A 27825-nucleotide genomic window follows, 5' to 3' on the forward strand; every position below is an offset into this window, starting at 1 on the left:
GTCAAGCGCACCAACACAACAGTAACGCAGTTTCGTCATTTTGCAGCGCCCTGCAATACTTGGCGCCAAGCTGGAGGTGGGAGAGAGTAGGTAAATGGAGTCTGGCAGTGAAAGATAATAAAATAATAATAATAATAAAAAAACAACATTTCATTTTACAAACTATGGTAAGTTACAACAAAGTAGGAACGTGCAAACACCAGTACGAGTGTTATTATCAAATGTGCGTCACAGCACTAAAAATTGTATGGATTTGATTGACGTGATAGGATTACTTAAGTTTTTAGCTACCATACTTTGCAGCACAAATAATGTTAATGCAGTGATAGGCCGTTTTCCTAATAAATGCACGATAGTGCAGTGAAAAAAAGGCAATTAATTGTGAGCTTTCATAACTTTTACAAACAGTTGATGAAATAGTGTTTCGTTTACAAGCTGCGTAGATACAAGTGCAATGACCCGGCCTGCCATGATGCTGGAACTATATAGGCAGAGGGAAAGCATTTGTATACAGTACTTTTGATATATAAATTATAATTCAAGCTCACAGTGTATACCTTTAATAACCAATTGCTGATACGTTGTTTTGTTGTAATTGTTATGTACAATTAGAAATTGTGGTCAATATGATTAAAAGTTCTAGCTGATACTTTAGGAGAGTGATGTGTCTAATACAGCCAGAATAAATAAAATATACCCCAAAAGACTGGTATTGCACAGGTAATGGAATAACGTAAAGGTATTTGGATTAATGTGAGGAAGGATGAAGCAGGGCGGTGCAGTTCTGTCCCGACTGTGCACGTGTGTACAGCAAGCTTAGTGAAAACATTTTCTGCAGGAATGCATGCAATGCAAAGCTACGTTTCAACGAGATACATTATAATAGTAAAGTATGGGTGAGGTTGGGGTTTATACCAAAACGTTCGTTAATAAACAGTGGTATTTATTTATAGTTATATTAGATGATTAAATATAAAATGCATAAAGATTCCAATGGATTTTATAGCCTACAAGTGCTTTAAGAATACAAGCGACAAGGTTACACACATACATGGTTAGCAGGGATGATCAATTCCTGGTTTTACTGTGAGTTTAATAAGACACACCTGAGCTTGTGTAAACACACTGTGGCTGGTTAATCAAGCTTGTATTAAAACCTGAAAAAAATATAATAATAGTTCTGCTCTATAATCCAAAACTTTTTTTTTTTTTTTTTTTAAGGATATTCGGAAATTCTTTGTGGTTAAGCAGCAAAAAAACCCTGCAAGCGAGACGGCAAAGAATGGTAAACCCAAAAGTGAATGTGGAGGCAAGAAGCAGCCTGACTTGTCCAAGGTTTGTTTTAATGGTTTTCCAAGGACACATTTGAAAAGATCGGTTTAGTTTAACAAACTCATTCAATGTAAAAACTAAACCAAAAAAAAGCAATCTTTTTTTTTTTTTTTTTTTAAATTAAATAAAGCAATTTTGATTACACTGCAGTACATAAGTGGCTGCAGGTGCTTACTGTATTTTATAAAGGTTATCATCAATTTAGGGACAAATAGTGTAGACCCAAGAAAAAAATGCAAAACTGGTTAAAAACAACCCCTTGTTTCAAAGTATGGGCCTCCTTTAAAAAGTGTCTCATGCCATATATCCACTGTCTGTTTAATTTGATGCAGTAATTATTCTAAATTCTGTATTGTGGATTTCAGGTGAAGAGTCTGAACAGTGATGATGATGATGATTCTGCAAAAAAAACGAAGCAACGAGGAAACAAGAAGAAACGCGTTATCATTGACACAGGTTTGCAACAGCTACACCAGTTCCACGCTCTGTAAAACGAGACCACATTGTTTTAATTGATTCCTCAAGTACAGTAATACCGATTCAATCCGGCATCACTTGGGACTGGAAAATTGTGCAGGATTCGACAGTGTGCTGGATTACAGAATTACTGTTAAAATTCTGATACTGCGCCTAACAAAAGGCAAAGTCACAAATCTTTTCAGGGATTCAGGATTTTTCTGCTGCATTCAGGTTTACTTTAAATAAGCATCTTTTCATAATGTTTGAAATGGTTTGCCTTGATTATCAATTTTGCACGTCGCTCTTTTTGTGTTGCTTTTGGTAAACGTTCAGATTTTTTGATAAGCACCAATTTTCTTTCAAGAGATAGCTCCTTATGTGACTGTTCAGACATCTATTTGCTGTTGAAACAATTCAGAATGGCTCCTGCCAAACATGTCAGCATAGACGCAACGTCTTGCTTGTCTTTTGTTTTTTATACTAGTTTTAAACTTAGAAAAGAAAAATCACATGACCCTGTGCCGGATTACACAGTCAGATTTACATCGATTTTAGGTTAGAGATGTAAAAATCATTCCGGATTCCAGAATAGACAGGTTCCGGATTGTAGAGGGTATCACACCATTCATTTCAATAGAGATTTGGTCGGGACCCAAAATCATGCTGAATGCCGGTTTGCAGAGTGGCTGGATTAGGCAGGTCTTATTGTAACGTAAGTCGTCTTAATGGGTTCGACTGAAGTTTAGACCTCCAGGGCACCAACAAGTGATTATTGTGTTGATCTAATCTAGTTCAGTGTTCTGGTATTGGTCTTAAAGGGATTTATATCCAGTGTTAGACACCGAAGATTCATCGTTATGGATCATTCCACGCCAACTCAACCAGAAAAGGGACATTTCATTGCCCGTCTGTCTCAGATTTTCCTAGAAATATTCACCTGGGGGTTTTCAGACACGTTGAGTTCAGAAATGATAGCCATTATTTTTTTTTAAATGACCTGTAACCTTGCAAAGGTCAACCTAAAGTGAGAAAGGGACCTTGACCAGAAAAATCACCCTGGGTGCAATTTAGATGCTACCATCATGTGTAGCACTTTGTTCTACTCGAATTGAATAGGGCTTTTCAAAAATAAAATAAAAAAGGAGCACCCTACTCACTTCTGACAAGTTGTATTCAAACTTCAGCCTAACCCTTTACCCTGTAGGGGATGTGGGTCCTAAAATGTAAGTATTGCTTTAAGAACCTTAGGAACCAGTCTTCCAAATTCTGTGAAAACTTTTGGTTTCAAGTCCCATCACTGGTCATTAAACTCCCTTGAAATTAGAATCTGTTTATTCTCTGAGGATTGATCTAGAGGAAAAAGTAACAATGTGGGCTTCCAGTGGCACTAGCTTGGAGCTGAGGGGTTATGAACTTGCATATGGGACTTGGGACTTTGTTGTTATGATGACACATTTGAAACTACCAAAACTTTACTTAGTTGGATTTTAAAAACCAAAAAGTGATAGTAAAGTTTTTTTTATAAGTTGTGGTGCCTACCTAGGGGGATAATTGATTGATTGACCAGGAATTTGTGAAAAAGCCATTTGCTGCATTATCATGCTAGCCAATCAGTCAGTTTCAGGCACAACTGAAAGTCTTTGGTTTAGGAGGTCTTCGATGACAGAGACAGGTGTATTTAAATGGAGCTGTAAGCAGGGAAGATTTTTTTTTTTTTTTTTTTTAAGAAAAACCCTGAATTTAGTTTTTAAAACCAAACTAAGTAAGATTTTGGTAGTTTAAAATGTGTCATTGTAACAAAGAAGTTGCAAGTCCCATGCAAGTCCAGCTCCAAGCTGGTGGAAGCACATGCTGTTACTTTTCCTCTAGATCAATCATCAGAGAATGCAAAGTTGAAGAAATAGCCAATTTGGATAGTCTCACCAAAGTGGCCATAAGCAATGCTTGAATGCATGACAAATGCAACTTCAAAAATCCCAAATCCCCGCATACCAACATATTTTGCTTGATGCTTGTAGATCTGATTAACATTTTTTGGAGTCAACCCATGCAAGTTATTATGGCCTAAACTTGGTACAAATAGCAAAAATTCAGATTTCAAGGGGGTTTAATGACCAGTGGTTGGTTTTTCACAGAATCTGGAAGACTGATTCCTAAGGTTCTTACAGCAATACTTACATTTTAGGACCCACATCCCCTACAGGGTAAAGGGTTAGGCTGAAGTTTGAATAAAACTCGTCAGTTACCCCTCGTCTGGCAATTTGCCAGAAGTGAGTAGAGTGCTTCTAGTATTTTTGCTCTGAAAAGCCCTATTCAATACGAGTAGAACAAGGTGCTACATATGATGGTAGCATCTAAATTGCACCAGGGTGATTTTTCTGGTCAAGGTCCCTTTCTCACTTTAGGTTGACCATTGCAAGGTCACAGGTCGAAGGGGAAATTTTTAAAAAAAATAATGGCTGTCATTTCTGAACTCAGCATGTCTGAAAACCCTCAGGTGAATTTTTCTAGGAAAATCTGAGACGGACAGGCAACGGCACTGGTTGAGATGGTATGAAATGACCCATATATACTTAATAACTAAATTCGATTATCTTTCTCCATTTATTTTATTGCATTGTTGTTTCCATTTGCTTGGGGAAATCAAGACAAATTGTAAGCACAGGTTTTGTTCTATGTCAAATCAAAACAAATTCAAGAGGGAGATCCGAGCATCTCAAATACACAAAACTGTCTTCCAATTAAGCCACTAACACCCATCTTTAGTTGTTAATGTATGCGGTTGGTCATTGCAGATTCTGAAGAAGATGTGCCAGTAAAGAAGCACAGGAAACCGTCTAAGGAATCCCCCAGTGAATCCAAGTCTTCATCCAAACCTGCACACCCTCCCAAAAAAGACCCTGTAGTATATGTTTCAGAAACAGGTAAAATAATCCCTGGGGCATGCACATCTATGCAGGGAGTCTGCAAAAGCTTGCAGCTGTTTGGTTTGCTTTCCCAGTTGAGTTGAAGTGCAAAACAGCTACGAGAGCCTCCTTCTGCTGCACGAGCCAGAGCACAAGGAGGCTGTCTGCTCTTCGATGTCTGCAGCTGCACACTTGAGCTGGGGGCAGGGAGCAGGAAGTGGCTTCAGCAGGTGTTAACCCTTTGCAGTTTTGTGTCGGACCTGGTCCAACATTGCAATTTTACCTTTCCGGTCCAATGTCGGACCCTGTCCGACATCATCAAAAAGAAACAAAAAACAGGTCTCTAGTCGTTTTTTCTCCGAAAAAGCAGCGAAAACCATTCAGTGGCTGAGTGAGATCGATAGGCGCCAAGCCGAAAAGCCAAAAAAAACAAAACAAAAACAGCGTGTCTAAAATAAACTCTGTGTGTGAAAATAAATCGGACCTGACGCGCTGAATAAATGGACCGCTAAGGGTTAACCCTTTGCGGTCCATTGTCGGACCTGGTCCGACATTGCAATTATTCCTATCAGGTCCATTGTCGGACCCTGTCCGACATCATTATAGAAACGCAAAAAACGGGTTTCTAGTCGTTTTTTCTCCGGAAAAAGCCGAGAAAACCATTCAATGGCCGAGTGGGAGCGACAGGAGCCGAGACAAGTCGAAAAAAAAAAAAGGCGTATCTCATGAATAGTCATACATGGCCCTGGCATCAGATAACGGGGCGGTCATAAGTAAACAGCTGGCTGATAGTGCGTCAGCCCACAGAGAACACGGACATTTACAGAGCTTTTTTGAGATGTTATAGTAATAAAATAATGACTTGGATCGCATTATTGAGGAGTTTGGTGATAAAACGAGTTATCAGGAGATGATTGATCGGTATGTACGACTATTATTATTATTATTATTTATTTCTTGCATAGGTGAAAGCTATAGCGAACGAAAGGGTGGGGCGGGGCTGGAGATGCCTAGTGAGTGCTTTGTTGATATGCAAGGCCTTTTAAACCCGTTTGACTGGAAAAAAATACTTTTAAACAGCGCGTCTAAAATTGAAAATGAATTGGACCTGACGTGCCTGACACGCACTTAATAAATGGACTGCAAAGGGTTAATGGAAGTTTCAGTTTGATTTTGTGTTTTTGTGTTTAGCAGTGGTGCATGAATCAAAGATGATTTCCTTTTTTTTCTTGTTTGCTAACACAAACCACAAGAAGTCTGTTTAATTCTAAATATAAGATGAGACTACTGATGTGTTATTATTATTATTTATTTCTTAGCAGACACCCTTATCCAGGGCGACTTACAATTGTTACAAGGTATCACATTATTTTTAACAACATTAAGTTGCTGGTGGTGGTTCAAAAACACAGTCAAGGCAAAAAGAAAGAAAAGTAAAGAAAATAATGTTTGGGATACTCTAACAACTAATTTGCGTGACCATTTAATGAGGTGCAGGGGTCGCGCTAGCCTTTAAAAATGTGCATTTGTAAAAAGCATACCATCTCAAAATCTGCGTTTTCAGCCATAACACCTGCGCTTTTACGTATTGCATCAACGTAGTTGACAATCCCCCAATCACGACATAAAAATCAGTGTTGTAGAACATGTACCAATGTCTCTGCGGGTAGCTGTTAACATCATAACTATTTACAGTTTTTCTGTTTTAAAAGTTCTTCAAATTTTCCTATAGCACCCAAGTCAAAAAATGACTTGTGCTCTTTCCAAATCAAAGTCTTAATAATTCTCAGGAGCTTCCATTGAAATGGTCATGTTAGAGGATCCTTACATAAACAAGTGCGTTTGCTGGTCTGCACTCTGTTCTGACAGCAAAAACCCCGTTCTGCTGGTACACTAGATACAATTTCTACAAGTTTTGCGAAAGCAGGAATATGTTGGAATAGTTCTCAATAAAAACCCTGCAGGCCTCATCCATGGTCTTAAAACCATGATTTGTGAGCTTGTATTCTTGGCTGAGATTTCAACAGGTACGATGCCCCTTTATACTATCATGCATGACCCCTTGGTAAACTATTGTGGCTGACTCTATTGCATGCAGTTGCTACCTCGTTTACCTTCCGGGTCAATACGTTCCTGCAACGGAGTCTCGCCTTCTTCCAGGCTGACTGACTTCCCGACCCGGGAAATGAACTGTCAGGCCAGCCCGTCCAAAGCCTTCCCTTTTCGCTACTTCATGCCCTTACAGGTTGGGAGGGAGATTTACAGCTAGAACTCTTTATATTTCTGTCACATATGGATACTAGTTTTTTAAAGGTTTACTAGCAATGTTACACAGTAATCCACAGCTCCACATGTATTACAGCTGGGGTTTTTTAAGCTTTTATTACGTCGATGATCGATGCATCTGGTTTTTTGAAGAACGATATACCCATAGTGAAAAATGAGGCATCGCCCCAGCCTTAGAACACATGACAAATTCTAATATTACCCTACTATGCTCAGCAGATTAGCTTGAGTTAAATGTGAAACATTCTCATCATATGAGGGACAGGAGCGTTTCAAGAATTTTGTAAAGACAGACTTTACATTCTTCTTCATTGCATAGAAGGACCAGGTAAGAAGCCTGTTTGTGTCCTACATAATCCCCAGTATTGGTACCTGCAGACCAAACCGTGGATGTTTAAAATGCTTTGGACATTTTGGAGTGGGGACACCTATTTAAAAATATGCTGTATGTAAGGGTTTGCAATTCGTATTGCTCGACGCCCAGGACAAGAAGATTTGTGTGAGGGACAACAAGTTTTGCTGTTATACTTTGCCTGTCGGACAAGTGCTTTTTATTTATGTTCGTCCCTGTTGCTAGAAAGACACTCGGGGTATATTTATAGAGAGCCACGCAAGTTTCTGAAAACTGAATTGCGTAAGTCTTTTGAAGAAGCTGATCTTCTGTTGGTCCAAAGAAACCCAGAAATGGCTGCCCGAGAGCTTCTGGCAACGCACAGACTAATCTTTTAAACTTTAAGGTATTACTGGTATTTACGTCTTTGTAAATTAGCACATAAGTGATACTGCTCTCTTAATACATGAAACTGACATTTAAATGCAGCAATCCAATAAAGTTACAAAAATACCCACCATAGTCACCAAGGTATTAGCGGATTAGAAAAAATCGTTGTGTAATGTGTAACACTTGTGGTCAGACGTGTACTTCATTGTTGGGATGTTCAAAAAAAAAAAAAAAAAATCTGAAGCTTACTGTTTTAGAAGCATTTAAGAAGCGTGGAAAAAAAAAATCAGTTAACAATAGACACTGTCTTGTTGACAAAGAAGTTCCTGTTCTCATTCACGAGTAATGTACAGCCCAAAGTTCAAGGCTGTAGACCTAAAGGACTGCCGTTCATGTCATAAATACAACTACATGAGAGAGAGCCGATCCAGAGTTTAACTGCAAGCAGCACGCCGCCTTTTAACAGCTCTAGTATGAGTTTGTTTATGTTGTTTATCTCCTGAGGGCTAGGTTGAAGATTGTGCAATCAAACCTAGGTTCATTTTTCCTGCTGTACGTACAGCACAAACGTAGGACGCCCTTACATTCTTCTTTATAGCTAGTAAATCTCTTACGCAAATTTTAGGAAACTTTCAAGGGACATTCTTTATCACAGGTTATATCAGAATATGGGGGCAATGGAGCGTTATTTTAGCCCTACCCACTTCCAGTGACAAAAATATACATTAGGACTTCAGAACATACATTTTCAGCGAGTGTATACAAAATGAAAGCTTGACTTTTATCTAAAATCTGGAGATAGGCTTTGCAGCTCCCCATTACAGATCACATGGCAACACTTGCAGAACACAGTGGGTTGTGACAGATGGAGCCCACAGACGTGTGTTAGGTACAGTATTGTGACTGGCAAGTGATGAATGAGAGTTGCTCGATCACCTTCAACACTGCAGAAGCCTCCTGCTTCCATTCAATCAGCACTAGGAGATGCACTGTGGGCTGTTGAGGTCATTCTCTGTTAGGAGATGATGATCAAACGAGACTAACTGGTGGCCTTCTTTGTATCATCACATAGAAAGGTTGTTTGTTTAAAGCAACTGAGATGCAAGACAAACGTGCCTGTGTTTTCTTCTATTTAGATGAAGAAGACAACTTTGAATCTTTAAAACAGCCTCAGAAACGCAAAGAGAATGGCCTGTCTGCTTCCAGTCGTCCAGGCAGCACTGGAAGAGCAGTCGAAGTGAAACCCCCTGCTAAACCAGTTGAAGTGAAGCCCCCTGCTAAAGCAGTGACTCCAGCAAAATGCACTCCTATGTCAGTGTTTGAGTACTTTGGAGGCAGCAGTGTGCAGAGGTCAGATAAAAAGCTAGTGGCCACCACCAAGAGAAAAGCAGTAAGTCGATCCATGCCTAAATAATGAGAACATGAAGTCCTTCTTTGAATGCCCATAGTCTTGGGAGGGGTTTGCCATATGAATGACATTGTGTATGTACTGTATATGAAGCATCCTGTACCTTACATTTGGTGGGAGGGGTTAGAAGCTTAAATTATTATTATTTTTATTTTAGGAGCTTAAATTCTAAGGAAAAGGGAGTGCCCTGTACATTTGAGTCCTGCACATGTGAGCCCTGTACTGGTCTGGTTTTTGGCTCTGTTAACGTTTGAAACATTGTTGATCAGACCCATTGAGACCTAAGCCTCATTTACAAAGGGTGTCATGACAAGGGGAAATGCATATGTAAGGCATTTCCTGTTTTAACAACAAAGCTGGGTTTGCTGAAGCTCTTAACTAACCTGCTATAATGCTGTGTTCTGGCAGCCCACAGGGAGCACGGATGACTCCACTAATGAAGATGAGGCTATTGCCCGCCAGCTTCAGATGGATGAGGATGCAGAGGTAAGCACCGGACCGAAAATAAAAAAGGGCCCCTCCGCATCCCTTGCCGTATCTCTTACTAATTCTGATGTCGTTGAGGTCACATGTATCACCGTTGGCATTGATCTTGCTTCTTTTCCGAGGTCAAATTTTATGTGGCTAACTGAAGGATTTAAATGTTTTCTACACCTGTATTACAGTCTATCACAAAAATCAACATGCACAGCTTATCACCTCCGCATGCTTGTTCATATGTTCTTGCCTGTGCTAAGGAAAGCCATGTCTTCACAATAGCCACATTTGATTCAACTTTTTATGGATGTTTTTTGAGCCAAGGTTTTTTCTTTGAAACCCCACTTCTTGCAATGCTTTTCACTCACACAGAATAATTCCCAGTCAACTTTCTTTTATATAACTTGTCATTATTATTATTATTTATTATTATTATTATTATTATTATTATTATGCACCTCTGAGCCAGTTACCATAATCTTTGATAGTAATCTTACACTGTACAGTTACTGTTTCTTTTAGTGTAAGTCTGTCTTCTTGTGAGCACGTAGTGAGAAGATGGTCTTGTGCCATATAGCTGTGTATAAGTGCTGTTTATTTTTTTTTATTGCTGTTTTTTAGATTATTTCTGCAGAGTCAAAACCTGTGGGTCTCCTGTTTCTTAAAGCTTTAAATAATGAGTTATTGAAGTGTTTTTGTTTTCCATAGTCAAGAATGTTGTTGATTTCTTTAACAGCAGCCTAGAACAGTTACACAATGACAATCAACTTGACCTAAAAAAAAAAATCAGCATTTTGATGTTTTTGACCTGTTTAGCTGGAGAGACAACTTCATGAAGATGAGGATTTTGCAAGGACGCTGGCAATGCTGGATGAGCCCCCAAAACCCAAAAAGGTACGGGTACGTCAGGTGTTGTTAGAACAAGCTGCTACAACCCCTCAGTTAGGTCAGGTGCTGTTAGAACAAGCTGCTACAACCCCTCAGTTAGGTCAGGTGCTGTTAGAACAAGCTGCTACAACCCCTCAGTTAGGTCAGGTGCTGTTAGAACAAGCTGCTACAACCCCTCAGTTAGGTCAGGTGTTGTTAGAACAAGCTGCTACAACCCCTCAGTTAGGTCAGGTGTTGTTAGAACAAGCTGCTGCAACCCGTCAGTTAGGTCAGGTCTTATTAGAACAAGCTGCTACAACCCGTCATGTGCCGTATGTGGTGGGCTCATTTATAATTATCATTGGACAGGCAAGAAAGGACTCTGCATCTCTACCTGTTAAGACAAGTCCAGGCAAACCAGATGGAGCCACTATCAAACAAGAAGGTACGCATTTCATTCTGAGAGTATATTGAATTTTTTTTTTATGAAAATGTATCCTTTGTGCCGATGCAAGGTGTGCGCATTGACTATAATAAAGTAAATAAATAGATTATATATATATGTATATATATATGTTTTTGTTGCTCAAACCAAAGAGCCGAGTGTCAGTGCAAGGGACTCCCCTTCCAAGAAACCCTCGCCCAGTAAAGCCAGCTCCAAGTTGGCGCTTATGAAACGGAAAGAAGAAACATTGAAAAAGGAGACGCCTGTGAAAGAGAAGACTGTTTCACCCAAGAAAGAAGAAATGGTCACCCCCAAAACGGAGAGAATGTCGCCCAAGAAATCTGAGGTACAATTAATTTCTGCAGTTCAGATCGTACTTTTGATAGCTGAAACTAAACTAAACAAAATGTACTATTGATAACTAGGATGGAAGACTGCAAAAACATAATTGAGCGTATTAAACAAGCAAAAGTTAAATCATGGATTTTTGGATGAGTGAGTCATTCAACTCTAACCTGGGAAGCTCTTGTCTGATTTTGATTTTTTTTTCCAGTCTAACAGTCCTGAAGACTCAGAAAAGAAGCGGCACAACGTGCAGGCTTATCGGAACTACTTGAACAGAGATGGCCCAAGAGCACTTGGATCAAAAGAAATGCCCAAAGTAAGAAATGCCTTTATCACTTAAACCTCTTATTTCAAGAATATCCCGTCGATTGGTGGTATGCGAAGTTACAGTACAGATTGTAAATATCTTAGTATTACACCTATTTTGGACCTAATTGTATCTACTTTAATAAAAAACAGGATGCGGTCATGAATTTGACTTGCTCAAATGCTAGAAACCTAGTGGGAGAGATTGTCAGGCAATTTATCAATGAATCTTTATTTTATATAGCACCTTTCATAGTGGACCACCATCACAAAGCACTTTACAAGATAGTGAGGAACAATGCATAATACATTAAATACAGTGAAAAACAATGCATAATACAAGGCTAGGATGCGAAAAGAAAATTCTAAAACATTGTGGATGAGTAAAATAAAAAAAAAAGTTAGCAACAACACAATAGCTAATAATAGGCTTAAAGGGCATGGAAAGTAAGAGAGATCTTGAGAGTTGATGTAAAGTCAGCTACGTTGGGAGCATCACACACCAAAGCTGGGAGAGAGTTCCAGAGAGTCGGAGCCATGGAGCTAAACGAGCATTCTCCAAGTGTGGTGCACTTTTGCTCGGGGATAACAAAAGCAGGCCAGAGTCGGAGGACCTCGGCTTGCAGGCAGGGACATAGCGGGTCAGCAGGTTGAGGAGGTACTCAGGACCTGTGTGATGAAGGGCATTGTAGGTGAGCAGGAGTGCAGCTGGGCAAGACGGGGGATGATGTGTTCACGTTTTTTACATCTGGTAAGGATCCTGACGGCGGCATTCTGAACTAGCTGCAGTCGGTTTATGGCGTGTGCCGGGGACCACCATAGAGAGAGTTGCAGTAGTTGAGTCGAGAGGAGACAAATGCATGACAGAGTATCTCTGCATCCAGGAGAGAAAGGTAGGGACGGACTTTGGAGATGTTTCAAAGATGGTAGAAGGAAGATTGGACCACAGAGGAGATGTGGACATCAAAGGAGAGGTTGCTGTCCAGAAGTACACCAAGGTTTTGTGCTGTGGGGGAAGGCAGCAGCAGACAGTGTCCGAAGTTCAGGGCAGCTATACTGAGATGCTTATGTTGAGTTTTAGATCCTACTAAGAGTTCAGATTTGTTAGTGTTTAGCTGAAGAAAATTGTCAGACATCCAGGCCTCGATGTCTTGAATGCAAGCCGAGAACCGGACCATGGCAGAGGGACTTCCAGGGTTGAGTTTTAAGTAAAGCTGGGTGTCATCAGCATAGGAGTGAAGCATGAGGCTATGTTGGCAGATGAAGTGACCCAAGGGAAGCATGTAGATGTTGAAGAGAAGAGGCCCAAGAACAGGCCCTTGAGGGTCACCACAAGTGACTGGGTTTGCAATATCACTGCATCCAGCATAGAAAACACTGCATGCGTCCAGATAGGTAAGAGGACATCCAGGAGGGACAGGTTCCAGAGATCCCAGCATACTTCTGAAGGCGGTCAAGAAGAATGCTATGATCTATGGTGTCAAAAGCGGCTGTTAGGTCAAGGAGGACAAGCAGGAGATCATTTACAATCCGGAGCAGAGCAGTTTCAGTACTGTGACAGTTTGTTTTTAATTGAAAGCCCTTCGGAGATTATACACACAGCAGAACCTAATTGTGTGATTTAAAAGTTTAACCGGCTTTCAATTGAAATATGTCAGTTCAGTGTATATAAACACACACACATGGCTAACTAATGTCACTGTTTAATAAAACAAACCTTGCATATATATATATATATTTTTAAAAAAACCTTGGTTGATATCCCTTATTCTACTTAGTTAATTTCTTAAATTGTACAGCATTTAAAAATGCAGTGAAAAGGCAGAGTGCGAGCATACATCTTTATGAACAAACCAGTTGGTATAACACCTTGCATGAATCTTTTAAATGTAGCGGTACCATGCTGGAATTAGCTTTCATTTTCAAAACAGTTCGGTTGTGGTTGTAACCTTATAAATTATAAGGTCATACAATGCAGGATTCAACGATAGTGGCACAGGTTACTTTTTTTTTAAGTCGCTGTCTATAGGTGTGTATGATTTGTTAGTTACCGAAATCTCAGTCAACAACCAGGGCTGTACATTTACTTGGGCCACCGAGGTAGTGTTTTTACTGGCCCGGATACAATTTTAACTGGCCCAATAATAAATAGGGATGCACCGAATCCAGGATTCGGTTTCGGATTCGGCCCTACTTTGAGTAGGATTCTGATTTGGCCAAATACTTAGGATTCAGTGAACCGAATCAGCAGTGTGGAGTAGTGGTTAGGGCTTTGGACTTTTGACCGGAGGGTCATGGGTTCAATCCCCGGTGAGGGACACTGCTGTTGTACCCTTGAGCAAGGTACTTTACCTAGATTGCACCAACAAAAACCCAGTTGTATAAATGGGTAATTGTATGTAAAATATAATGTGATATCTGTATAATGTGATATCTTGTAACAATTGTAAGTCGCCCTGGATAAGGGCGTCTGCTAAGAAATAAATAAATAAAAATAAAAAATAAATAAATATATCCGCCCAGACGCACATCCATTTTAATACATCCCTCCAATGTGTGCAGTTCTTCTTTAAGACACAAATCCGTTATTGAATGTAACTGTTGTATTTAATAACAAGAACACGTTTGATGGACTCTGTCACAGCTCTCAACTCCCTAAATTACTGGTGGCGCATGCACTAAACACACACAGCTGCTGAATGCAAACATACCCCCGTATGCAACCGCACATTCACATCACACTGGAGTTGTATGTAAGTTATGCAGTGAACCTGTAATATAAAGTAATGGCAAACTGTTGTATACTTTTGTGCTTTGTTGCTTTATCTATCCAATGTGTTCTAGAGATCATACTGAGATTAAAAAACAAACAAACCGGTGCACAGAAATATATATTGTTTGTAACTTTACAACTGTCAGATGTGCAAGACGTTGTTGAACAATATGCTTTAGTAAATAAAATGTTATGTCATTGTAATGTGCCAATACAAGTTGAACCGTTTGGGAACTGCTGTGTAATTTTTAAACTATTTCATAGCCTATTTGATAGGTGTTTCACACATGGTGCATTTAAATCAACATGGGTTTTATTTCGCAGGGAGATTCAGGTCACTCATCATGGTAATTTTTTCCTCATAGCTCTCAGATAGGGTTGTCAACAGTCTCCAGAATCTCGGGACACTTTAAGGCAGGTCAGGTTTTTTTTAACTCCCCTCTCTAAACTGCAATGTATTCGACGTGTAAAGTGAGTGTGAATTGCTTGAGCAGTTTGGTAAATGTATTTAATTGTTTAATTGTGGTGGCGATTCTATCCGGAGAGCCTCGTAACAACGATTAATCTTATTGCTTGATTTATTTTATACAGTAAACAATATCTATCAAAATAGCGCAACACCATTATTATAGATAATTTTGCACTCTCTTGCACTTTCATTTAACCTTGTGGCAGCAGGTAAAGTTTCTATTTCTTTAATATTTGAATGAATCTGTATTCATTCTACAGTCCCGCCCAGTCAGAGACTCAGAAAGCCAATCAGCTGCTCTATAGGTCTGATTGATGGAAACGATCCTCGCAGGCAGGTGTGTGCTTTTGGTAACAATTAAGTAAAACAATTCTGTTAATTTAGTGACAGTTCGCACAATTCACACTCACTTTACTGAATACATTACAGTTTAGAGAGGCGAGTTACAAAACCTGACCTGCCTTAAAGTGTCCCGAAATTCGGGAGCCTGTTGACAACCCTCCTCTCAGATCAGGTGACACAGGTTGAAACGTCATTAAAGAAAATAGTGGGTTATGGCAATGGTGCAGCTCTACAGTTCTGTTGTGGGGGGAGGGTGTTAGCGGTAAAATATGTGTGTTTCAAACTGAAATCTTATTCAGGGATATATTTCCATTCGGTAATAAAAATACTATGAACTAAAAGGCTCAAAACTAGATTGTGCGTGTCCCTTGTTAGTAGCTGCCAGTCTGTTTTTCATTCAACAGTTTCCTTCAGTTTTCTTCACAGATCTTGTAGATTCGGTTTGGTATTCGGACAAATCTTTTGAGATGGATTCGGTATTCGGCCGAATCTCAAAAACTAGGATTCGGTGCATCCCTAATAAAAAATAAATCCCATTCAAAAATAAAATAAACAATCTTATGGATTATTTGTTTAACCATTCTGATTGTGTATACCATATGTTTAAATGGTAATAGATCTATTTTTTAAATCTGGCTTTTTGTACATTTAACATGTTTTGACAAGATGACAATATAAAAAAAAATGAGTTATCATATGCAATAAATTCACCCGATGTTTAATTTTTTTTTTTTTAACTATTACTGTGTTATTTTATATGCTGTTATTTTTGGCTTCTGAGTTGCTACGGCGTCAGTAAATTAAAGAAGAAAAACCTCCCCGTTTTCACTGTGGAAATCTGGTAATCCTGAACTACATGGACAGTGTGAGAACCTAAACTCTCTCTGGTAGAAATTTTGGCCAGACATCAAAATCTTGCCGAACTCGACAAAACTCACAAAATAGTGAAATATATTCACATATATAGTCTTTTCTCAAATTACTTTGTTTAATACCGACATTAGGAGTGCTTGTCAGAAAGTGAAAACACTGTATTCAAGATTTGAAAACGTATGTGTACGATACTCTGTTTTTTACAAGCAAACCCGCAACCGAGTTGTTACCATGGTAACACCAATGCTAAAAGGTTAACGGATTTATACTAATCCTAATAATAAACACTATTCAAGAAAAAATCATAATAAAAATAACCGTTCACAGATCGTTGTCGCTTGTAGCCTCTCCTAAGTCAGCACCAATCTTACTGCTGATGCAAACGAGTCCTGTAAAGATTGTGAATGGCATTTCTGACCTGAACACATTGTATCCCAAATCAAAACGTTAGAGGACTCGATCCCGTTGTCCAGCTTCCATGTGGCGTCTCTGGGTATTCATCGGTGCATCTTTTTACACTGTAATCACAGCAGCAGACAAACACCTGCTGTCTTGTGAACTATTACTGTGAGACTGGATATGAGGGCAACTAAACACTGGCTGCAGCAGTGTGTACTGGTTGAGTGCTCAGATATGTTTTTATTCGAAATCCACACCCCTATATATATATATATATATATATATATATATATATATATATATATATATATATATATATATATATATATATATTCCTTTTTTTTTATGGTTAAGCCAGTGTGGAAATGTAGTGCGTGTGTTTTGCATTCCTGTAGAGTAAGCCTGTACCTTGTATTTCAGGGTGCAGATAATTGCCTGGAGGGTCTGGTGTTTGTGCTGACGGGGGTCCTGGAGTCCATGGAACGAGATGATGCCAAGTCCCTGATCGAGCGATACGGTGGGAAGGTGACCGGAAACATCAGCAAGAAGACCAGCTATCTGGTGCTGGGCAGAGACAGTGGTGTGTCTAAAACAGAAAAGGTAGCAGTGTAATGTCTTTACTCATGCGTTCAGAGCCTGTGTCTGGCCGTGCCATGGCACCAGTCTGCAGGGTTCAAATCCTGTTCTTCTGGCTGTTAATCTTAGGCGGAAAGTTTGGGGACCAAAATTCTTGATGAAGATGGCCTGCTGGATCTGATTCGCAAACAGCCTGGCAAGAGATCCAAGTATGAGATAGCTGCTCAAGCTGAGGTAAGAGCAGAAGGAAATTGAATTCCTTTCATAATATGTGAAATATTTCAAGTGCCAAGGATATTCTCAGCCAGATGGATTCTGATTTCAGCTGCCACAGTATTGTGTATATGTATGTGTAATATATAATGTGTACACACACCCATAAGCTTAATACATCATTATTATTATTATTATTATTATTATTATTATTATTATTATTATTATTATTATTATTATTTTTATTTCTTAGCAGACGCCCTTATCCAGGGCGACTTACTTACACACTGCTGCCCAATGACTGCTGTGTGATCACTAGGCAAGATAGCTGAGGGTCAGAAAAATGCACTTTTATAGGGTAGATACACATTAAGACAAATCACTGTTTCAGAAACCCTGTGTGTTGTATGTTTGGTGCTATTTATTATTGATTAAATAATTAAAGGCCAGTTAGCCATAGTTTTTGAAGCCTCATATCTCAAACAATTAGAGGCAGTAAGTACTGATCTAATAAGACTGCCATATTGAGATCATGTGACTTAAGTTTCATCTGTAGATCATGTGACTTTAAGTTTCATCTGTATAGAGACAGTACAGTTTGAGTTATTGTCCTAATGTTTGCTACAAAGCTGTATTCTTTGCTTTTGATTTTTTTGACTTTAAAAATGAACCGTTTCAGTGCCACATTGTTTTAACAACTGGCCAAATGAATTGCACAGAATACAACAGTGGGACCGTGAGTTTGTTTCTCCTGCTGTTTTCTAGCTGCCGATTTGTCCACGTTGGGAACAGGAGGGTGGGTGTACTATTGTATAAAAGCCAAAGGTATTTTATAATGCAGTCAAAATAAAAGCGTTGCAAACACTAAAAGCACACAGTCCTCTTCTTGATGTCATTAAGATTCTACTCTTTATGAAAACAGAATAAGAAGTCCATGCTGGTAACCCCAGAGAAGCCTGCAAAGCGGGCCGGGTCTGCAAAGAGAGAGACTCCCACGCCTCCGAAGAGAGGGAGCTCCCCCAGCACTGTGGCAGGGAAGAAAAGCCTGTCCTTCCAACAGAGCTCGCTCGAGAAGGTGGAAACTCCAGCCCCGAGTGAAAGCAAAGGGGAGAGCCTGCTCTGGGTGGACAGGTACAAGCCCACCTCCCTGAAGAACATCATCGGACAGCAGGGAGACCAGAGCTGTGCCAATAAGCTCCTACGCTGGCTCCGCAACTGGCACCACAACGCTGCCAGTGACAAGAAGCCTGCAGGTACTGTAAGTTGGGGTAAACTCCTGTTTTTCAATTCCAATTCCATTTTAAAATCCATTCCCAATTCCAGTTCCCATTCCCTTTTTAATCAATTCCAACACATCCTTGATCAAAATTGCAATTGGCAGTATTCTGTTAAAAAGAATGGTCACTTTTAGTCGGTTAAATTGGCTTCAAATGAAAGCAGTTGAACTATTAATTATGTCTAAAATGTAAATCCTTGGAAGGAATTGGAATTGGGAATTGATTTTAAAAAAGAAATGGAATTGGAATTGAAATTGACCCCAGCCTTGGATAGAACAAGGCTATACATGATCAGGGTTACTTTGGATTTGTACTGGATAAAGTTACTTTGGATGGTCTTGGCCTACCAAGTCTTGGCCAAGTTTCCACCATAATATTCATTTGGAATCAAAGATGGCTGCCACAGCGCTACAGTGGATTCAGTTCCTGATATAAGTTGAAATAAGCTTGCATTTACAAAATAAGCCTGTTGCTTTTATTGTTAATACACCTTGGTCAATTCTTCTTTTTGTCTAAAACAGCAAAATTCAGTAAATTTGGTGGAAAAGACGACGGCTCCACCTTCAAGGCAGCCTTGCTGTCGGGTCCTCCTGGCGTGGGTAAAACGACCACAGCTGCGCTGGTCTGTGAGGTGAGTGCAAATAGTCAATAGTAATAACACTCTTTAAAATATTTTCCAACCGATGCTCATGTTTTTGATTAAAACAAAGATAACGCATCTTAACATTGTTGACGTTAGATTCGGTGTAGTGTGTGTGTGTGAATATATGTATGTGTATGTATGTGTGTGTGTATATATATATATATATATATATATATATATATATATATATATATATATATATATATATATATATATATATATATATATAGTACTGTGTAAAAGTTTTAGGCAGGTGTGAAAAAATGCTGTAAAGTAAGAATGCTTTCAAAAATAGACATGTTAATAGATTATATTTATCAATTAACTAAATGCAAAGTGAGTGAACAGAAGAAAAATCTAAATCAAATCCATATTTGGTGTGACCACCCTTTGCCTTCAAAACAGCATCAATTCTTCTAGGTACACTTGCACAAAGTCAGGGATTTTGTAGGCATATAGTCAGGTGTATGATTAAACAATTATACCAAAGAGGTGCTAATGATCATCAATTCAATATGTAGGTTGAAACACAATCATTAACTGAAACAGAAACAGCTGTGTAGGAGGAATAAAACTGGGTGAGGAACAGCCAAACTCAGCTAACAAGGTGAGGTTGCTGAAGACAGTTTACTGTCAAAAGTCATACACCATGGCAAGACTGAGCACAGCAACAAGACACAAGGTAGTTATACTGCATCAGCAAGGTCTCTCCCAGGCAGAAATTTCAAGGCAGACAGGGGTTTCCAGATGTGCTGTCCAAGCTCTTTTGAAGAAGCACAAAGAAACGGGCAACGTTGGGAACCGTAGACGCAGTGGTCGGCCAAGGAAACTTACTGCAGCAGATGAAAGACACATCATGCTTACTTCCCTTTGCAATCGGAAGATGTCCAGCAGTGCCATCAGCTCAGAATTGGCAGAAAACAGTGGGACCCTGGTACACCCATCTACTGTCCGGAGAAGTCTGGTCAGAAGTGGCCTTCATGGAAGACTTGCGGCCAAAAAGCCATACCTTCGACGTGGAAACAAGGCCAAGCGACTCAACTATGCACAAAAACACAGGAACTGGGGTGCAGAAAAATGGCAGCAGGTGCTCTGGACTGATGAGTCAAAATTTGAAATATTTGGCTGTAGCAGAAGGCAGTTTGTTCGCCGAAGGGCTGGAGAGCGGTACATGAATGAGTGTCTGCAGGCAACAGTGAAGCATGGTGGAGGTTCCTTGCAAGTTTGGGGCTGCATTTCTGCAAATGAGGTTGGGGATTTGGTCAGAATTAATGGTCTCCTCAATGCTGAGAAGTACAGGCAGATACTTATCCATCATGCAATACCATCAGGGAGGCATCAGATTGGCCCCAAATTTATTCTGCAGCATGACAACGACCCCGAACATACAGCGAAAGTCATTAAGAACTATCTTCAGCGTAAAGAAGAACAAGGAGTCCTGGAAGTGATGGTATGGCCCCCACAGAGCCCTGGTCTCAACATCATCGAGTCTGTCTGGGATTACATGAAGAGAGAGAAGCAACTGAGGCTGCCTAAATCCACAGAAGAACTATGGTTAGTTCTCCAAGATGTTTGGGCCAACCTACCTGCCGAGTTCCTTCAAAAACTGTGCAAGTGTACCTAGAAGAATTGATGCTGTTTTGAAGGCAAAGGGTGGTCACACCAAATATTGATTTGATGTAGATTTTTCTTCTGTTCACTCACTTTGCATTTTGTTAATTGATAAATATAAACAATTAGATGGGCTTCAGTGAGTTACAGGAAAATGATTCCATCTAGGGTTTATGTGATGTCATAAACTACGAGACTGTTGGGTGGAGTTTATAAACTGTCACAGAAACCTGAGATGGAATTGTTTTCCTGTAACTCACTGAAGAGGCCCACCTATTATTTTTTATAATACATGAATACCCTTGTGATGCTAATATTAAAGATGAGGTTCAGCAGTACGGTTGGTTTTTTTTTTAAACATAGTATTTCAGTGCTGTACAGGCGCTCTATGTCGTCATCAGTTAGCGATTCAGCTTTTTTTGGGTGATTGCCTTTACCTTGTTTTAATTTCCCGTTCCTCTCCAGTTTCTCTGAAATACGATTATTATTATTATTATTATTTTTTTTTTTTTACGTATTCTCATTTTGTTGATCATTAACCCTTGGCAGTGCATTTATTAAGTGCGCGTCGGATCCAATTTATTTTCACACTTGCAGTTAATTTTAGACGCGCTGTTTAAAAGTATTTTTTTTCCACAGTCAAACAAGTTTAACTTTGCGGTCCATTGTCGGACCTGGTCCGACATTGCAATTATTCCTATCCGGTCCATTGTCGGACCCTGTCCGACATCATCTAAAAAACGCAAGAAACAGTTTTCTAGTCGTTTTTTCTCCGGAAAAAGCCAGGAAAACAATTCAGTGGCTGAGTGGGAGCGACAGGAGCCGAGACAAGCCGATTTAAAAAAAAAAAAAAAAAAAAGGCGTATCTCATGAATAGTCAGTCATACATGCCCCTGGCATTACATAGGGGCGGTCATAAGGAAACAAGCTGGCTGTTACTGTATCAGCGCACAGAGACTATCACGGACATTTGCAGAGCTTTTTTGAGATGTTATAGTAATAAAATAATTACTTGGATTGCATTATTGAGGCGTTTGGTGATAAAACGAGTGATCAGGAGATGATTGATCGGTATGTACGACTATTATTATTATTATTTATTTCTTAGCATAAGGCCCTGCATGTCAACAAAGCACTCGCTAGGCATCTCCAGCCCCGCCCCACCCTTTCGTTCGCTATAGCTTTCACATATGCTAAGAAATAAATAATAATAATAATAGTCGTACATACCGATCAATCATCTCCTGATCACTCGTTTTATCACCAAACGCCTCAATAATGCGATCCAAGTCATTATTTTATTACTATAACATCTCAAAAAAGCTCTGCAAATGTCCGTGATATTCTCTGAGTGCTGATGCAACAACAGCCAGCTTGTTTCCTTATGGCCGCCATTATCTGATGCCAGGGGCAAGTATGACTATTCATGAGATACGCCCTTTTTTTTTTTTCGGCTTGTCTCGGCTCCTGTCGCTCCCACTCGGCCATTGAATGGTTTTCTCTGCTTTTTCCGGAGAAAAAACGACTAGAAACCCGTTTTTTTCCGTTTTTTTGATGTCGGACAGGGTCATTTTTGTACTGTGGTTGTTGTCAAGTGAAAACGAGACGTTTTGTGTTTGAATTGAAAGTGATGGTCTCAGAGTCGAATATGTCAAAGTTCAGGTATATTTCCCTCTAGAGGAATTGTCACTTTTTGAAGTCACTACTGTGGTATGGCTCAGGATGCAAATGTAGCCTTCATCCATGTGTTATATATTTTATACAGTTGTTGTCCACGATGTTACCAAAAACAGATGCGTGGTGTTTCTAAATCAGTAATGAATGAATCTGGTTTCTAATATTCTGTTGACTGTTTATTTGGATGTTTGGTTAATTGTCATCTGTCCCTGGTTTAGGAGCTGGGATTCAGCTACGTGGAGCAAAACGCCAGCTGCACCCGCAGTAAGAACAGCCTGAAGGTGGTGATTGCAGAGTCCCTGAACAACACCAGCATCAAGAACTTCTATTCAGGTAGCTGCTTTACAGTCTGGGGAATACAAGTGACCAATGAATAACCCAGGGGAACGTTAACATAACATCTGCATTAACCCTGACATGTTGACCTTTCCTGTATTACTGCTCCACACTGCTAAAAACATTAAACTAGTCTAAAATGGCCCCTTTGTCATGATTTTCAAAGCACAATATTATCTGCCTATGGGACCCCCCTGACTCAGAGACTTCCTGTGCTCTCCATTCCAGGCACCTCTCAGACGGTGAGCAGCAAGCATGTGCTGATCATGGATGAAGTGGATGGAATGGCAGGCAATGAAGACCGAGGTGGAATCCAGGTACCTCCCTTCATGAGAGTAGTGTCACAATGCGAATAAGCCTTATGGATGTTACATTACAGGCATGCAGAAACACAACTGTGTGATTATCAAACAACTGTGCACGTGCATGCGTGATTACCAAAGAACTGTGCACGTGCACGTGTGACACTGAGATCATATGTGCTGAGAGTCCAACTGATTTGGACAACAAAAAAAAAAAATGATTTCAGGCTGCAAGCTGGAATATATACAAAATACAAGTCACTGACTGAAATGGTTTAATGGAAGACGATGTCAAGGTAGAATGAGACTTAACAGAACGGTTGTAATGGTATTTAATGGAAAACGGTTTACTGACTTTACACATCACTGTAAGCTGCTATTGACCACACGTTATTGAGACTTTATCATCAATCACATCTATCGCCCTATATATTATTATTATTATTATTATTATTATTATTATTATTATTATTTATTTCTTAGCAGACGCCCTTATCCAGGGCGACTTACAATTGTTACAACATATCACATTATACATTATTTCACATTATACAGATATCACATTATTTTTACATACAATTACCCATTTATACAGTTGGGGTTTTTTTACTGGAGCAATATAGGTAAAGTACCTTGCTCAAGGGTACAACAGCAGTGTCCCCCACTGGGGATTGAACCCACAACCCTCCGGTCAAGAGTCCAGAGCCCTAACCACTACTCCACAAAGTCCTAGCACAAAGAATCTATATATTTGTTTTAGCTTCAGGACAAGTGTTTTTATTTTCTATTTTCAGGAACTCATTGGTCTTATTAAAAACACAAAGATCCCTATTATCTGCATGTGTAACGATCGGAATCATCAAAAGATCAGAGCCTTGGTCAACTACTGCTTTGATCTCCGCTTCCAGAGGCCACGAGTGGAGCAGATTAAGGTAGGGATCGATTGGCAGGGATGGGGGGGGGGTTTACTTTTATAGCATAGGGGGAAAATTGGCATATTGTATTTAAACCCATTTTAACATGTGCGTAGTGCTGGATCCTCTTTGTGCATGTAGCTGTGACTCTGACTGTGTTGTTTTCCAGGGTGCCATGATGTCGATCGCTTTCAAGGAAGGTTTAAAGGTCCCACCCCCGGCTCTAAATGAAATCATATTGGCTGCTAACCAGGACATCAGGCAGGTCTGTTTCTGCAGGGATGGAAATAAGACTGTTGCATAGCAGTTAGATAAACTGCTCCTGGTTTTACTATGAGTTTAGTTAGACATGCCTCAGCTTTTTTGTCACAAGTTTACACCTGACTGTCCACATTATCTGACACTAAACTGGTGACACGGAGGTGAAAATCTTGTTGCTAGCAGAGTTAAATCCCCGGCTCTCTGTCTTCATCAACATGAGCTGTCCCCAGGTGTTGAACAAGAGCACTGTATGCAGATGAGGTGAATGCCTTGTAGCTAGGGCATTGGGTTATTTATTAGTTGTTTCTGTAAATACAACCTACTTAAACAATGATTGTTTAAAATGTTTTCCAGGTGCTTCACAATCTCAGTATGTGGTCTGCCCGAGATAAAGTGTTTACTTACGACCAGGCCAAAAGTGATTCCAGTAATGCCAGGAAGGATATTAAGATGGTAAGCACTGTTGAATTCATTAAGTGGTAGACAGGGATCTTTCAGCATGTCGTGGCTTAATGAAAGGACTACACTGATGTCTGAATTTGCTGCCTAAAGTGGGCATTGTGTTTAGCAGTAGTAAGATGTTGACATCATCGATGACAACTTATGGATCTCTTTATTGATGGAAATTTGCTTCTTACTGCAGCTGATAATTAATCATGACATACTCAGTTAGTTGTGTATTAGATTTGTAGTTCAGTAGATGCCATTTTATTTACTTATCCCCCCCTCCCAAGAAGAAACTCTAATCCAACACATCTTTCAGGGCCCCTTTGACGTCTGCCGAAAGGTGTTTGCTGCTGGGGACGAAGCTGCTCATATGTCCCTGATAGACAAGTCCGATCTCTTCTTCCATGACTACTCTCTGGCACCTCTCTTTGTTCAGGAGAACTATGTCCATGTCAGGCCAGCAGCAGCAGGGTGAGTGAGCGTCGGTGCTGAAACAGGAAGGCCATTTCACAAGGAAAGGGAGATAGCATTTCTGTAGAGGCAGGTTATTTAAATAACAGCTCTGTACAAATATACCCTACAGATATTATTCGATTTAGAATAATAGACATTGGAAGATGGCCCTAGTGTCAGGAAAGCCACCAGTTTTGTATTTGAAAGCTGACTAGTTTTGATCAGTTCATTTTCTTTTTTTTTTTCCTTTAGTGGCAGTGTAAAAAAACACCTGATGCTCTTGAGTAGAACTGCTGACAGTATTTGTGATGGAGATCTGGTGGACAGACAGATTCGCTCTAGACAGATGTGGACCCTGTTACCTACACAGGTAAGAAATTAAGCCTTGTTTAGCAGTGATAGGCTCAAGACTGTGGAATGCTGTTTCTGCACAATTGTAATAGCAGCATTTCAAGCTGTATGCTTTTACCCTTGGCATAGGTTGGCTTTTGTGCCAGATTTAACCTTCAGAATCATGCTAACATGTTTGAGTGTTTTCATCCCATCTGCTCTTACTAAACACTTGTGAAACACAGACCAAGCAGGTATTACTTTCACTGAAATGATAATACGGTGACGTTTACTAATAGAAATGAGTCATGCTTTCAATATAAAGAAATCTGTTCCTGGTTCTGTCTTGTCTGAATAAGTATATCTGGACAGGCTCCCCTCCACCCAATAGGAAACCATACAGTTTTCTCTACTGCCCTGCTGTGCATTTTGAGAATGTTTCCCACAGTGGTCTACTTTTAATGGTGGTCAATGAAATGTGTTTTTAGGCTATTTACGCCAGCGTCCTCCCCGGAGAGCTGATGAGAGGGTACATGTCACAGTTCCCTACCTTCCCCAGCTGGTTAGGAAAGTTTTCAGCAACGGGCAAACATGACCGCATCATTCAAGAACTTTCAATGCACATGTGTCTGAGGTGAGCAGTTCTTTACATAACTAAATCCAGCTGTGCTGTCCTTATGTCATGTATGTCTGCAATTGGTATTTATAACACAACTACTACTATGGAGCCTTTGCTTACCGTAACTGAAGAATCTTGAAAGGAGTATTGATATGTGGCAGAGAGGAAGTAGGGCTACGTTTGGCAGGGAGGGGGTTAATTCTGTCCCTGCCAAAAATCACAATACACTGTACACTTTCTCTTGTTTAATGCAGCAAAAGACTCCTCACGTTCCCACCACATTGTTTTGAAAACCAGCTGACATATAAATGCAGGTGTCTGCAGACCTGGAATATCAACCAGGCATGTTCTGTATTGGGGGACATAACCTGACTCCCCTTGCTTCCTCTGCAGGACCCAGGCCAGTAAGCGGGCAGTGAACATGGAGTACCTTCCATTCCTGAGGGACTCTCTGGTGAGGCCGATGGCAGGGCGTGGGGCGGAGGGGGTCCCAGAGGCTGTGCAGCTCATGGATGACTATTGCCTCATGAAGGAGGACGTGGACAACATCATGGAGATCAGCACCTGGGGGGGCCGCCCAGACCCCTTCTCCAAGCTGGACCCAAAGGTAGCCAGAACAAGGACTGGAGGTGGTTCATGGAATTTAGAGGTTCTTGGTTGTGTAACACTGAGTCTGTCTCGTGTTCCTCTTCCAGGTTAAGTCTGCCTTCACCCGTACCTACAACAAGGAGGTACACCTAACCCCGTACTCACTGCAGGCTGTAAAGAAGGGAAAACGTGGAGCAGGCTCGACCGTGGATCTCGGAGATGAATTTGGCACGGAGGACACCCAACCTGAAGAAAAGGAGTCTGAAGACACCATTGAAACGGATGCCATGATTAAGGTGACCCATTGTGTTTTGTTTTGTTTTGTTTTTTAGCAGTAGTGGTAGTTATCGGATGCTCTGTTTATTTTAATGAAAGAATGGTGTCTGGTGAGGGGTTTGCTCTTGATTAAATGGAACAGAATTTTTTTTTTTTTTTAACCAGTAGGCTGTGACCACTCGTCAGTTCCATCGTCTTGACCAGGATACTACAGCTCATTTAATCCTTATTACCTTGTGTCTGTTACTAATAGCTGGACTTTTCCCTCTCACTACAGTAAGGGGGGGCGTTGATTTGTTTCTAGGGGTGGGGTTATAGAGATGATTTTAGGACTAGTATCTTGCTGTGGAATCCTCATGAACTTATGCCAGGGATTTATAAACGTCTTTCTACACTACAAAGCAGATTACTGCCGTGGAACCTAGGAAATGCTATGTGAATCTAAAGGAAGACTCCTGAACTAAACTTTTGAAACCCATGTACTTGTTTGTTCACAGCAAAAGAAAGCTAAATCTTCCAAGTCAACAAAAGAAGCGAAAACCAGTGATTCTGGCAAAGGGAAGGGGAAAGCAAAGAAAACAAAATGAGCAGACTGTGGTTTTTTTTTTTATTTTTATTTTTTTTTATAGCCTGCTTTTTGTAGCCTTGCTGTCTGGTGCTTGGGACAGAGCAGCCATTGCAGAAGGGCGCTTACTGTTCCCTGGACTACTTTATCTTGCTGCAATGCCCTGAGCTTATTTGAACTATTCTCTTCCACTGGTATGTGGAAAGAGAATTGTATATATAAATAAAGGCAAATAAAAAAAGCCCTACTTATGATATTCCAAGGTTTGTATATTAATAAACATGTAGTATTATGTATAAAATTGCAATAAAATTGATTTCACATAAAAA

General features: G+C 40.1%; 1 protein-coding gene across 1 annotated transcript; it reads left to right on the forward strand.

Annotated features, from left to right (window-relative positions):
- On the forward strand, positions 1-27825 carry LOC117409619 (replication factor C subunit 1-like). Its single transcript, XM_034015907.3, has 25 exons — positions 1-167; positions 1222-1335; positions 1698-1788; positions 4587-4715; positions 8841-9094; positions 9521-9598; positions 10406-10483; positions 10826-10901; positions 11054-11247; positions 11455-11562; positions 16829-17008; positions 17114-17218; positions 18120-18450; positions 18996-19105; positions 22624-22738; positions 22970-23058; positions 23838-23975; positions 24127-24222; positions 24573-24671; positions 24982-25136; positions 25371-25488; positions 25937-26082; positions 26461-26674; positions 26763-26951; positions 27429-27825. Exons 1-25 carry the CDS (start codon positions 165-167, stop codon positions 27516-27518), a joined length of 3300 nt encoding a protein of 1099 aa, XP_033871798.3. The 5' UTR covers positions 1-164; the 3' UTR covers positions 27519-27825.

The sequence above is a fragment of the Acipenser ruthenus genome, chromosome 2 (genome assembly GCF_902713425.1).
Source record: "Acipenser ruthenus chromosome 2, fAciRut3.2 maternal haplotype, whole genome shotgun sequence".
NCBI classification, from domain to species: domain Eukaryota; kingdom Metazoa; phylum Chordata; class Actinopteri; order Acipenseriformes; family Acipenseridae; genus Acipenser; species Acipenser ruthenus.

Bases quoted from the DNA above. Each gene is read 5' to 3' on its own strand.
- LOC117409619 (XM_034015907.3), top strand. The intron at 24,223-24,572 runs GTCTGTTTCTGC...AATGTTTTCCAG, and splicing joins CTAACCAGGACATCAGGCAG to GTGCTTCACAATCTCAGTAT. The intron at 24,672-24,981 runs GTAAGCACTGTT...CACATCTTTCAG, and splicing joins CCAGGAAGGATATTAAGATG to GGCCCCTTTGACGTCTGCCG.